General features: G+C 42.8%; 1 protein-coding gene across 1 annotated transcript in view; it reads right to left on the reverse strand.

Annotated features, from left to right (window-relative positions):
• The window catches only part of LOC142660055 (uncharacterized), a 53,146-nt gene that overhangs the window by 33,382 nt on the left and 6,170 nt on the right, over positions 1–13,594 (reverse strand). The window contains 1 exon segment of the mRNA XM_075836704.1: positions 3,972–4,352. Within this exon segment, the coding sequence (XP_075692819.1) occupies positions 3,972–4,352 (381 nt within the window).

Consider the following 13,594-nt stretch of genomic DNA (forward strand, 5'->3'; position numbering starts at 1 on the left):
CATTTGCTCTCTCTGGATTTTAACCTGATATATAAATAAAACTTAAAGTGTAGCTAAACGTTTGACAAACTTCTGTCATAGTGAGATGTCAAGAAGTTTTAAATGGTGGGGGTCCAAGCACTGAGACCCCCACCATTCGCTAGAACGAAGCAGCTGAAGCGTTCGTGTGAGCGCTCAGCTGCTTCGTTTCTGTTCTGCTTTTTTCCGGAAATAAATGTATCGGTGTACGGATACAATAGAAAGTCTATGAGCCCGTACTCTGCTATATCGGCTTTTACGGAAAAAGTCGAACAGACACGAAGCGGCTGAGCGCTCACACTAGCGCTTCAGCTGCTATGTTCTAGCGATTGGTGGGGGTCTCAGTGCTCCTGGTGAGCACACTTTGGCTTTTTTGCTGTTCTTTCTTGTTTGTTCTTTATTTTAAAAACGTTGCAGGTGATGTTATTCTTGCTGTCTAAAAAATTGTAACTGACGGTGCACAGCGGCATTGTGAACACAACATAATTCACCAAATTCTTTCATTTTGATGTAAAAAAAGAATTGCGGATTGCAGAATATAAAAACTTACAATAACAATGAATCATGGGATCGAATAGTTAGCTAGGAAGCAGACATAGACTTTCAAGGTCAATATAGTCAATTTATTATTACAGACCTATTGGTCAGTGGGTCCAAACAGATGTGGTAATAAGTGAAGCCTCCACCCCAAAACTGTCCATCTAGGATAATACCACTGGGTCTGAGATACACAAAATAGCCAGGAACCTTGAGGAGCGGCTGAGAAGACTATTAATACTTTGACTATGTCCACCTTTGAAAACTCTTCTAACATAGAGAAAGTATCTCCATAAAGAACTGAACAACTTCATTAATTCCCAAAATCTGTATGCTTCAGAGCTGAAATCTCCCAGCATTCCTTGCTTTATCAATGTCTGTTCTGGTAATTTGCATTCTTGGTAGCATATACTGGGCACTGTTTATTAATTTAAAGTAGTAAAGTCTAAGTCTCTTGCGTACACACGCACGCTTGGCCGTGTGGATGTGTTTTCAATGGGAAGTGGAGAATAAGCCATTGCCAGACACCACTGGCAGCGGCTTATCTCCCGTGGAAACAAAGGATCGGACATGTTGAAATCCTACATGCCCGATCCTTCTTTCACCCAACATCTGCTGTAAGGGGAGGATCGTGACATGCACCACATACAAATTAGTCGTCGGGTCCTGCCAAATCTGCATGTTTGACTGACTTTATCATCTAATGAGTATGGACAAACTTAGTAAAGTCTTCCACTTTATTATAGGAGCTCAGCTAATCTGTTGGGGATCTGTTTAACACAAGCTTGTCGACTGTTTCTAATGACAACCGGCAGAACTGTGAATACAGCTCTGGAGTATAATACAGGCTGTAACTCTATATTGAGAAAATTAGACTTTTTATGAAGATCATATCTACACTATATGAACAAAAGTATTGGGACACACCCCTACTTCATTGAATTCAGGTGTTTCATTCGGTCCCATTGTCACACGTGTATAAAATCCATCACCTCGCCATGCAGTCGCCTTTACAAACATTTGTGAAAGAATGAGTCATTGTAAAGAGATCACTGAATTGCAGCGCGGTCCTGTAACAGGACGCCACCGTAGTATCAAGTCAGTTGCTGAAATTTATTCCCTCCTAGATATTCCACCATCAACTCTGAGTGATATTATTGTAAAGTGGAAGGAACTGCAGCAACTCAGCCACGAAGTGGAGACCACGTAAAGTTACAGAGCGGGGGCGCCGAGTGCTGAGGAGCAAGTGCAGAAAAGTCGTCAACACTCGGCTGACCCAATAACTGCAGAGTACAAACCTCCTCTGGCATTAACATCAGCACAATGTGCCCCGGGCGCTTCATGGCATGGGGGCCGAGCAGCTGCATGCCAGCCGAACATCACCAAGCACAATGCCAAGCGTCGGATGGAGTGGTGTAAAGTCGCCGCCACTGGACTCTGGAGCAGCGGAAACGTGTTCTGCGGAGTGACGCTTCTCTATCTGGAGTCTGATGGCCGAGCCTGGGTTTGGTGAATGCCAGGAGAAGGTTACCTGCCTGACTGCATTGTGACACCTGTAAAGATTGGTGGATGAGGGATAATGTTATGAGGTTGTTTTTCAGGGGTCGGACTAGGCCCCTTAGTTCCAGTGAAGGGAAATCTTAAAGGGAAGGGGTCATGAATTTAGTTTTTTTTTTTATCATATTGCTTTTAATATATTTTCAAAAATTTTATTTAATTGTGTTCTCATGTTTTACTTTTTAATGTTTTCTGACTTTTACTTCTCTATGGGGGCTGCCATTTTTTTTTTACATCTCTGTATGTGTCGATTAACGACACATACAGAGATAGAATACGGCACATACATCCCCATAGAGAATGGTAACGGGAGCCGTTCCATTCTCAGTTGCGTGCGCCGTCTGTATGGGAACGGCGCATGCGCCGCTCCCGCACAGACCAAAACAAAGCTCGTTCGTAGAGCGAAATCCGGCGCCATTTTCATGTGGATTGGAAGCCGCTGCCGGACAGTAAGATGACGACTTCCGGCTGCGGGCTTCCGGCCATATGTTCAATGAAGCGAAGGCACAGGGAAGAGGAGCGTTGACTAGCGGAGGCGGCGGCAGGAACATGTAATTTACGTTCGTGTATGTCCGTGTGTATTATGTTTGTGTATGTTCATGTTATACTGTCTGCTGAGCCCTGTATCTAATCATCCTACACTTTGCAGTTGCTCAGAAAATGGCGGCACACAGTGTAGGAGGTTTGAACACATTCAAACCCTTCCTTCTCCTGGCAGTAGCCAGAAGAAGGGAGGGGGGATTGTGTGAGGACACTAGAGGAGAGTGGGTCCACCCCAAATTTGCAGCATATATCAATGAGGTTGCTTTACCCCATCGACCATGCTGCAATTTTGCGAACTGCTCCCTCTAGTGGCCAGCACATGGAAAAGTTATACAATCTAATTTATATTTCCTGACTTGTCAAAAAAAATAAAAAAATTAAAACAATGTGTAGTCACTTATATACTAATTGTTTAACTGAAAAAATATATATTATTTCTAGCGACACATTCCCTTTAATGCTTAAGCACACAGGACATTTTGGACAACTGTAGTTTCCAACTTTCTGGGAACAGTTTGGGGTTCTGTTCCAGTATGACTGTGCCCCAGTGCACAAGGTCCATAAAGACATGGTGAGGTGAATTCGGTGTGGAAGAACTTGACTGGTTCGCACTGAGCCTCGACCTCAACACCTTTGGGATGAACTAAAACAGAGATTGCGAGCCAGGCCCTCACTTCCATCAGAAGAGTGGAAGCTGTTTTAACGACAAAGTGGGACCAACTCCATATTAATGTCTATGGATTTAGAATGGGATGTCATAAAAGCTCCCGTAGGTGTAATGTCTGGATGTCCGAATACTTTTGTCCATATAGTGTACATGTGAACTGTAAAATTAAGACTCGTTTATTGGGCTATTGAGTATTTTGGGCCAAGAGCCTTCCCTTAGCAGATCAGAATTGTTACCAACTCCGTCTACTACTAGCAAGTCCATGGATGACCGCCACAAGTGCCAACATCTCATGAGCTTTATGCATTCAAGGTGGGATGTGCGGTAGTCATTACAGAAGTAGCTCTGCCCGCTCGGTAAGACATTTTTTACAGTAAACAGTAAATTGGCTTCTCTACTGGGTGATATTTTTTACGTCTAACAAGACCCGAAATCTCGGTAACATGTTTTCCCACATTCCCAACAAGAAAAATTTGAAATCAGCAAGAATTTTTAGATTTTTTTCGGTAAAACAAAAAATTCATAAACATAAATGTCTTTTTGCTTCTGTGTTCTGATGTGCAAAGAGATTTGTGGGTAAAATATCTCCCAAATTCTGGTCAAGAAGAGGTCTTCTTCTCTGTGTGCTTCCTCTGATGCAAATCCAGTTGTTTCTTACTTGTAAAAGATTTTTCACATTCCGAACATGAAAATGGCCTCTCCCCGGTGTGAGTCCTCTGATGGACACCGAGACTGAATTTCCGGTTGAAACATTTCCCACATTCCAGACATGAGAATGGCTTCTCTCCTGTGTGAATTTTCTGATGTCCAACAAGAATTGATTTGATGCCAAAATGTTTACCACAGACCGGACATGAAAACGGCTTCTCCCCGGTATGACTTCTCTGATGTCTAATAAGATCCGATTTCCGGGTAAAACATTTCCCACATTCCGAACATAAAAATGGCCTCTCCCCCGTGTGAGTTTTTAGATGGTCAAAAAGATTTGATCTGTATAGAAAACCTTTACCACATTCTGAACACGAATATGGTCTCTCCTCCCTGTGAATTGTCTTCTGTGTCAAACAATTTTTATTTTTTTTACAAAAATCCCTATATTCAGACCAAGGAAATGGTTGAGGGTCCTGTGATTGATCGGATGAAGGTTCTGTGGGATCAGATGATACATCTCCGCTGTGCAGGACTGAAGGTAGGACCGGGCTTATAAGGAGGTCTCCATTAGTATCTTGTGTGATATTTTTATGTTCTACTTCACAATCAGAAGAAGAAAGAAGAAGATGCCCCCCTGAGCCTCTGGAGCAGTCATCTCCTGGAAATAAAAACAGAGAATATTTTCTCAAAATACTATAAATTTCTACTAGAAAAAACTAAAGCTGTACATTTTGTCTCCTTCTCATTTACATAATTACTCCCACACATGCCAAAAAGTTTCTACTTCCTTCTCCTCCTCACTCTATGAACGATTGTTTTTGAACAAAATGTCGATCTTGTTTGTAGGGACATCGATCGGTTATCTTTTCGTTAGCCCGACGGGTCGCTACGCATACATCCATCAATTATCTAATGCCTATTGCCCGCTTAAAACGGTTATCATTAAGGCCTAGTTCACACAGAGGTTTTTGGCGCTGTTTTTGATGCAGAAACCGTGTCGGAAGCCTCACCAAAAAAACTGCCGAAAACGCCTCCCATTGATTTCATGCCCTTTCTTCAAGCGTCTCCGTCTCTGACGTCCCATTGACATCAATGAGAGGCAAAGAAAGCGGTTTTCGCTAAGTTTTTTGCCTGCGGCGCTCAATGGCCATGGCCGGAAAATGTGGTAAAAAACTTGCCAAGTGTTCTGCCGGCAGGTCAAAACCTGCCTCAAAATTCCTGAAGGAATTTTGAGGCAGATTTTTACCGCCTGCAAAAAACTCTGTGTGAACATACCCTAAAGCCTTCAAATTGATCCAAGGAATTTTTTGAATGCCCATATTGGCAATTTAGACTTTTTAAAACTTTTTCCCCATGTGAAAAATTATGCAATAGGTTACATCCTGATGAAGTATAAACATGAGTATTGACCCCTTCCTATGTTGGAACTACGGATAGACTGAATAACCCCTAAATCTGCCCATCACATCAGAAAAACTTCGGCAGGTTCTAAGATTTTTTAGTTTAAAATGATGCTGGAAAACTGTAATTTCATAGAGAATAAAGTAAAACAGACGTGTCCGGAGAGCCAACACACATTGTTGCAGTGAGTGAGAATACAATGCTGCCATTTTGTTTGGATGGACAATGAGTACTGAGTGCCCACAGGGATTGGGGCTGAAGTGGCGGGCACATTTTGTTTGGTATAACCATTATATTTTTTCCTCTTCCAGTCCGGTGACTGTTGTATTCGAGGATTTGGAGTGTGTTATTGATCTTTTTACACTTGACTATTCTTGACCAAGAAAATATGTGACACTCCTACACTGTGTGGTTATTACTCACCTGTGCTTATGTTGGTAGAAATGTCCTCTGTACCCGGGAGATCCCCTCTAATATTCCCCTCATCTGCCTCCATATCTTCCACTTTGACAATAACCAAGTCATCAATCTAAAACAAAAATAGAAGACATATAATAAAGTTTGATGTGATGTCTTTAGTTCTTTATAGTGCCTCAATTTTTCTACCTGATGATTCTGTAGGACATTCTGATTTCCGTTTGAATCATCCTGGGGACTGTGGCATCTCTCGGGTGTATTACTCTCACTGGGTTCATCTGTAGGACAGTGGATACTTATGTGAATGAAGAGTATCGAGGAGACTCAACTCTCATATACAACCAATGAGAGTCTCCTCTTACCCGGTGACATGAGAGGCTGGTGGTCCTCCGTCATGACGTCCTTGTACTGATCCTTGTGTCCTTCTAAATACTCCCACTCCTCCATGGAGAAATAGACAGTGACGTCCTGACACCTTATAGGGACCTGACAGACACAATGATACATTCATCATCCAGACACGTTATCCCTTCATGTTACCGTATCGTGTCCCGGTAGTCCCAGCAGCGCTCACCTCTCCAGTCAGCATCTGAATGATCTTGTTGGTGATCTCCAGGATCTTCTGCTCATGGCTTCTCTCTTGTATCATGATGGGGCTTCGGTTCTTACTCCATCCTCCGGACTCACATGGGTGGGATCTGGGTGCCACACAATCGTCAGATTTCTTCACTACTTTGCAATCCTGTATATAGAGAGTCACACTGATAAATATCACTATATACACTCCCCAAACCCTCATGTCATATAATTCCCCAATTCCCTCACCTCTCCAGTCAGCAGGTAGATGATCTCCAGGGTGAGGTTTAATATCCGTTCAGTAATTTTGTTTCTGTCCATCCTCGATGGTTCATTAAAGGACATTATCTAGTAGTGAAGTCGATGAGACGGACCCTACACTGCAGAAACCTGGAGAGAAACACAAAGACGACGCTAAAATCCCACTAGACGACATCCACTGCGCCGTTTATTGGAACACAAACAAAATTGGCGGCAGTAGCCCGGGCCCGCCAATACTGGTGCTGGTCTAGAATAAATTCGGGCGAGTTGTTTACCCCATTTTAATGATCTTTATATAGAATGCCAAATAGCAATACCAGACGTAACAAGGACATGTGGTATTCGAGGCGGAGGTGACATGGTGATTTTCATGGTAAAATTGTGGCTTTGATTCTTCCCTGCGGGGACGAGATGATAAGGACCTTGCACCTGTAGCAAAATTTCCAATTTTACCTCGATTCTTGCGTGACTGAAAGTCGCTGCGCAGTCACAGACTAAATTAATAAATTATATTAAAAATTAAAATGTCACCAATCACCAACAGGGATGTCACCATTAACTCCTCCATCACCCTAGACCACCCGGGATATCACCATTAAACCCTTTACCAACAAGAGCTGTCTGGCTGTAGCTTATAGCCCTCGAAATAAATCCGCAAGTTATGCCGGTACAGTCCTACATGTTAATGGGCAATGAGGATAGAAGCTGTTGGCCAAACCCTCCTTAAGCTGACGGCTATCCCATGAGTATTGGGTCTTTAAAGTTTAACCCTTTGGCGAAACAACAATTTTTATGTTTTTCACCCCTGTAAGGGTATGTTCACACGGCCTATTTACGGACGTAATTCAGGCGTTTTTGCCCCGAATTACATCCGAAAATAGCGCCTCAATAGCGCTGACAAACATCTGCCCATTGAAAGCAATGGGCAGACGTTTGTCTGTTCACACGAGGCGTAATTTACGCGCCGCTGTCAAATGACGGCGCGTAAATAGACGCCCGCGTCAAAGAAGTGACCTGTCACTTCTTTGGCCGTAATTGGAGCCATTATTCATTGACTCCAATGAATAGCAGCGCCAATTACGTCCGTAATGGACGCGGCGTTCAAGCGCCTGCACATGCCGGTACGGCTGAAATTACGGGGATGTTTTCAGGCTGAAACATCCCCGTAATTTCATCCGTTACGGACGCCCTCGTGTGAACATACCCTCAGACGGCTTGTTTTTTTGCGGCACAAGTTGTAGTTGTTAATGTAACCATTCAATGTACCGTATAATGTACAGGGAAAACTTATTTGTGGGGTGAGATGGGAAAAAAAGCTGCGATTCCTCCATTGTTTTTTAGGGTACATGCAACTTTTTTAAAACACCTTTTCTTCCATTTTATAAAGGTGACCAAAAAACAGCAATTCTAGTTTTTGTTTTGTTTTTTATGGCGTGCGCCGTGTGGGTTAAGTAATGTTATAGTAGGATAGTTCGAACATGTAGATACCAATTATGTTTTTATTTTGTACATTACTTTAGGGGGGAAAAAATGGGAAAAACTGTTTTCTTTTACTTTTAATATTTGTTATACATTACTAAAACTAAAATGTAACAGTTTTTTTTTTTTACATATTTTTTAGTCTTCCTACGGGCCTTGAGCAAGTGTATTGAACTTTTTACCCACTCTTATTAAGCAGGGCAGGGCCAATACACTGCACCAAATAAGTAATGCAATGTATTGTACAAGCCATTTCACAATTGGATGTTTAATTCCCCTAGTGGGAATAAAAATAAAAATGTAAATATAAATGCAAAAAAGTTTTGAACACTATACAAAAAAAACCAACAACACCTTTTTCCATTTTGAAATAAAATAATGTTAACAATAAAAAATAAACATCATTGGTATCGCTGCCTCCGTTAAAGTCTGAACTATTTATCACGCACGGTGAAGGCCGTAAAAACAAAAACAAAAAAAAAACCCCACTAGAATTGCTGTTTTTTGGTCACCTTAGCTCCTCAAAAAATGATCAAACAATTGTATGTACCCCAAAATGGTACCAAGACCTAAAGTTCGCTCTGCAAAAAACAAGCCCACACACACCTCCATTGACAGAAAATTTAAAAAAAGTTATGGGTGTCCCATAATAATAATAATAAAAGTAAAAAATTTAAAAAAGCAGATAAATACAATAAACAAGATTTCTATAATCAATGTTATTTATTATACTGGCTAAACAGTAAAAAATTGTATACAAAAAAAATCATAGAAATGAAACGCTATAGGGGTCGTCCAGGCATTTTTTCATACTAATGACCTATTCTCAGTATAGGTCATCAGTATATGATCGGTGGGGGTCCGACACCCAGACCCCGCACCGATCAGCTGCTCCAGCTATCTCAGGGCACCGGATGTTATGGAGTGTCCGATGTCAGAAGCAGATGGCTCCGCAGACTGTATAGCGGCCGCGCTGCAGCTCTGCTCCTATTCTCTTGAATACTGCAGCACGGCCGCTATACTGTGACCGGAGCATCTGCTTCCAGCACGGACATCCGGTGCGTGGGGGGAGCCGGACCAGCTGATCGGTGAGGGGTCTGGGTGTTGGACCCCACCGATCATACACTGATGACCTATCCTGGGGATAGGTCATCAGTATGAAAAATTATATACCCTATTAGGGATTCAGAGTTAATAGAGGGGGGTCCTCTGATCTTCATCTCTTGGCCAGAGTGGAGAGCGGTTACAAAGAGCGTCTCTCGCTCTGGAGGACTTGTCCTGTCCTGTATTACACGGACAACTAATTGATATGAATGGGCACTGTGTAATGCTTCATTTCCCCTGTTGTGGCGCTGCAGGGAGATTAATCACTTACTGTCAGGTTTCCCTGTAGATTACTGATAATTGCTGGGGGTCCAAGCAGGGGGACACTTTGTGTTTTGCTAATTGTCAAGTAACCCTTCTAATAAGTAGGGATTGCCCAAAGCGGAAAACCCCTTTAAGGCCAAAAATGGCTAAGGGGTTAAATACAGACTTCACACACAGACTTATACAAGTGATACAATATATGATGATATAAAAGACAATAAATACAAGTAAAACATTCACTGACCAGTAACATATCAGGAGATCCCAGAGGGTAAAGGACCTTCGATGATGTCACAGTCATATGATCATGACAGAGCTTTCTATCCGCCCCTAAACATGTGAAGGATCACATGCTCATGACATCATCAAAGCTTCCTCTTTCCACTCATTGTTATTATCTTCTGGGATCATTAGATCATTAGGGTCACAACAACCAATCATAAGACTCCTCTGATTTAAAGACAAAGTAGCCCTTTTATGATAGTATTTTATTACAATCAGTCCTCCTCTACGCTTACAACTACATTTTCTTTCCTATATAGTAAAATCCCTTTAATCTGGCATTAAATAATCCAGATAGTCTGATAATCTGGATTTTTTTTTCCAGTATAGAATTGCAATATAATGTAGGATTTCACATAGAGAAGTAATTACAATATTCCTGATTAGAAGTGATGCCATTATATTTCGTGTTAACATTTTATTCTGGACACTCTTCCCGAATTTTCTATAATTTTCCAAGTTATACGGACATTTCTATCACTGTCTCATAATCCGATACCTATAAGGCCCCATTAATGCCAGATTACAGGAATTTTACGGTTATAGGTGTATATATATATATATATAGTGTGAATATAAGACTAGTATTTTATACTTTATATTGTCTGTTATATCTGTCAGTGACCTGTGAACTCCGTTAAATCGTAAAATCCAGTAGCACCAGCAGTACCTATATAGGTGTGGCAATGGGGTTGTCCAGGATTAGAAAAACATGGCTTCTTTCTTCCAAAAACAGCGCCACACCTCTCCACAGGTTTTGTGTGGTATTGCGGCTCAGCCCAATTCGCTTTAAGGCTGGGTTCCCACAGTGCAGATTTTGCATGCATTTTGTAAGCCAAAACCAGATATGGATCCAGGAGAGGAAATCTATCAGGCCTTTCTTTATATATTTATTCTATTTAGGTTCCATTCCTGGTTTTAGCTTAAAAAAAACACTGGCAAAATCTGCAGGAAATCAGCAGTGTGAACCCAGCCTTATAGACCTGAATAACAAAACCAGACACAACCTCTGGACAAGTGAGGTGCTGTTTTTGGAATAAAGTAACCCCTGTTATTGTGGCAGTGCACTTTCCGTCCTTCATGCTCTTGTATATGACCGCTCTTCTCCCAGCATTTCATTCCCCAGACTCCGACCTCACACCGCTTTCTTTTCTGCATGGCGCGGTCGTTCAGTCGATGGAATGACTCGCTCACATCCGGAGCCACCACCAAAATTAGTCTATGAGCGAACACCTGGAGGAGACACGGCAGACTGTACAGATGATGTTCAGCACCTTCTATACGGTTTGTAAGGTCCTGTTCACATCACTCTGTGCCCCCCCCATTTAACGTATGCGCCAGGAAAATCTCCAGACGTACTCCTTCAACAGACCGCTACAACGCCTAGGCATCCAGTGGAATACATCGTCCGTTGACTACCGTTGTAGAAGAACATATACTGCGCAGTATACATTTTTTACGGTATACAGCTGGATGGAATAACGTAGTTTACTTCGCTATTCCATACTTTTTTTGTAGTATACCAGCCTGACGGAGGCCACAAAAGGAGGCCTCCGTCTGGTTAATGGAGCCCCATGGATACACTGAGGGTACCCACACCCGTGGCAGATTTTTTTGCTGATTTTTCCGCAGCAGATTTCACCCCTTCTTCATTGAAAAGGGTGAAATCTGCTGCAAACATCCGCAACAGATTGATCTCTCCGATATCCATGCGGAAAATGTTCTGCAACATGGCTGACACTGTTATCCGTCCCGTCTGCGGGGAACCAGCCTTAGCCTTGCCGGCGTGGCCTAAATTGGCACAAAGGGTCGTGGCCTAAATCGGCACAAAAAAACTGGCGTGAACTAAGTCATCCAAGAGGTGGTATAACCGCATGGGCTCCACAATGTTGAGTAAATTGCCCATAGTAACCAATCAGATTTCATCTCTCATTGTTCAAAGGTGTTTTTGAAAATGAAAAGCAATATGATTGGCTGCTTCAGCCGCCAGTTTTGATAAAACTCCCCCATCCTGATTCGTAGCCAATAGTAATATGGTACGGTGTAAGTCTGGTTTCTGTAACATGGACAATTGTCACCATTAGAGTATGTTCACACGACAGCGTCCGTAACGGCTGAAATTACGGGGATGTTTCCGCCTGAAAACATCCCCGTAATTTCAGCCGTACCGGCATGTGCAGGCGCTTGAACGCCGCGTCAATTACGGACGTAATTGGCGCTGCTATTCATTGGAGTCAATGAATAACGGCTCCAATTACGGCCAAAGAGGTGACAGGTCACTTGTTTGACGCAGGCGTCTATTTACGCGCCGTCATTTGACAGCGGCGCGTAAATATACGCCTCGTGTGAACAGACAAACGTCAGCCCATTGCTTTCAATGGGCAGATGTTTGTCAACGCTATTGAAGCGCTATTTTCGGACATAATTCGGGGCAAAAACGCCCGAATTACGTCCGTAATTAGTGCGTGTGAACATACCCTTAGGGCTGTGCTGGTTCTCCCCTGTGCCAGTATCTGGTGGTCACACGTTCTGCCACGTGACCACTGCCACTATTGTGTACACACTCAGAGAGTACACATATGATAACGCTAAACCAAAAGTAGTAAAAATAAACCCCCTGGGTGTCCAGCAGCCCCTGACCACCTTCTAAAACCTGCAATGTACAAGTTTAAAGGCCGCCATTGCATGACCTAGATGAGCGCTGTGCGGCATAAATAGGTTCAAGGGCTTCAACAGGATTAGAAAAACATGGCTGCCTTCCTCCAGTTCCTGTCCATGAGTAGTGTCTGGTATTGCTGCTCAGCCATATTGAAATGAATGGGGCAGAGCTGCAATACCACACACAACCTGTGGGCTAGTGTGGCGCTGTTTCTGGAGGAAAGCAGCCATGTTTTTCTTATTCTGCATAACCCTTTATCACGACAATAAGCTAAATATACAAACTTAAAAAGCATTAAATAGCAGCAACTCATGAGATAATACACAGCTAATATGTAGCCAGAAAGCAGACAGACTCTTTGCAGCAATAAAGTAAATTTATTAACACATGACGATCATTTTAGGAATATTTCAAGAGCAAAAGGGGAAAAAAAAGTAAAGTAAAAAGAAGTATAGACTGTCCATCCAAATACGGGACACTTTGGGGTATGGCTTGAGTTGCTGTTACACTTTGTCTTTGCCCTTTTGATGGAGTCTGCAGTGTCCGAGATCAGAGTCGGTAATTAAGAAGACTCCTACTCCCACTATCCTAGTATTTTGCCACTGTATTCCTCCGTCTCAGTTTTTGTAAAGAAAGAGCCAGTTCACACTGAGTTTTTTTGACACGTTTTTTTATGCGGAAACCGCGTCGGAAAACACGCCAAAAAACGGCCCGAAAATGCCTCCTATTGATTACAATGGGAGGCAGAGGTGTTTTTTTCCCGCGAGCAGAAAACCTGGCTCGGGAGAAAAAGGGACATGCCCTATCTCCCGGCGTTTACGCCTCTGACCTCCCATTGACATCAATGGGAGGCAGAGACAGCGTATTTCACGGCGTTTTATGCCCGCGGTGCTCAATGGCCGCGGGCAAAAAACGCCATGAAAATCGGCGTGCAGGCAGAGGAAAATCTGCCTCAAAATTCCAAACAGAATTTTGAGGCCGATTTTCCTCCTGCAAAAAACTCTGTGTGAACCCAGCCTAAGACTTTCTCGTATTCAATAACTATTCGGTCTATAGCTACGTTCCCCGGCTCCGCCATGAATGTGCACATATGGATCGGCGGAGCAAACATGATAATTTCATTGTGGAAAGAGAGATACGTGGCAGCCAGATACTCCGGACATGCTGATCTCTGGGGA

This window comes from Rhinoderma darwinii, chromosome 8, assembly GCF_050947455.1.
Source record: "Rhinoderma darwinii isolate aRhiDar2 chromosome 8, aRhiDar2.hap1, whole genome shotgun sequence".
In the NCBI taxonomy this organism is placed as follows: Eukaryota; Metazoa; Chordata; class Amphibia; order Anura; family Rhinodermatidae; genus Rhinoderma; species Rhinoderma darwinii.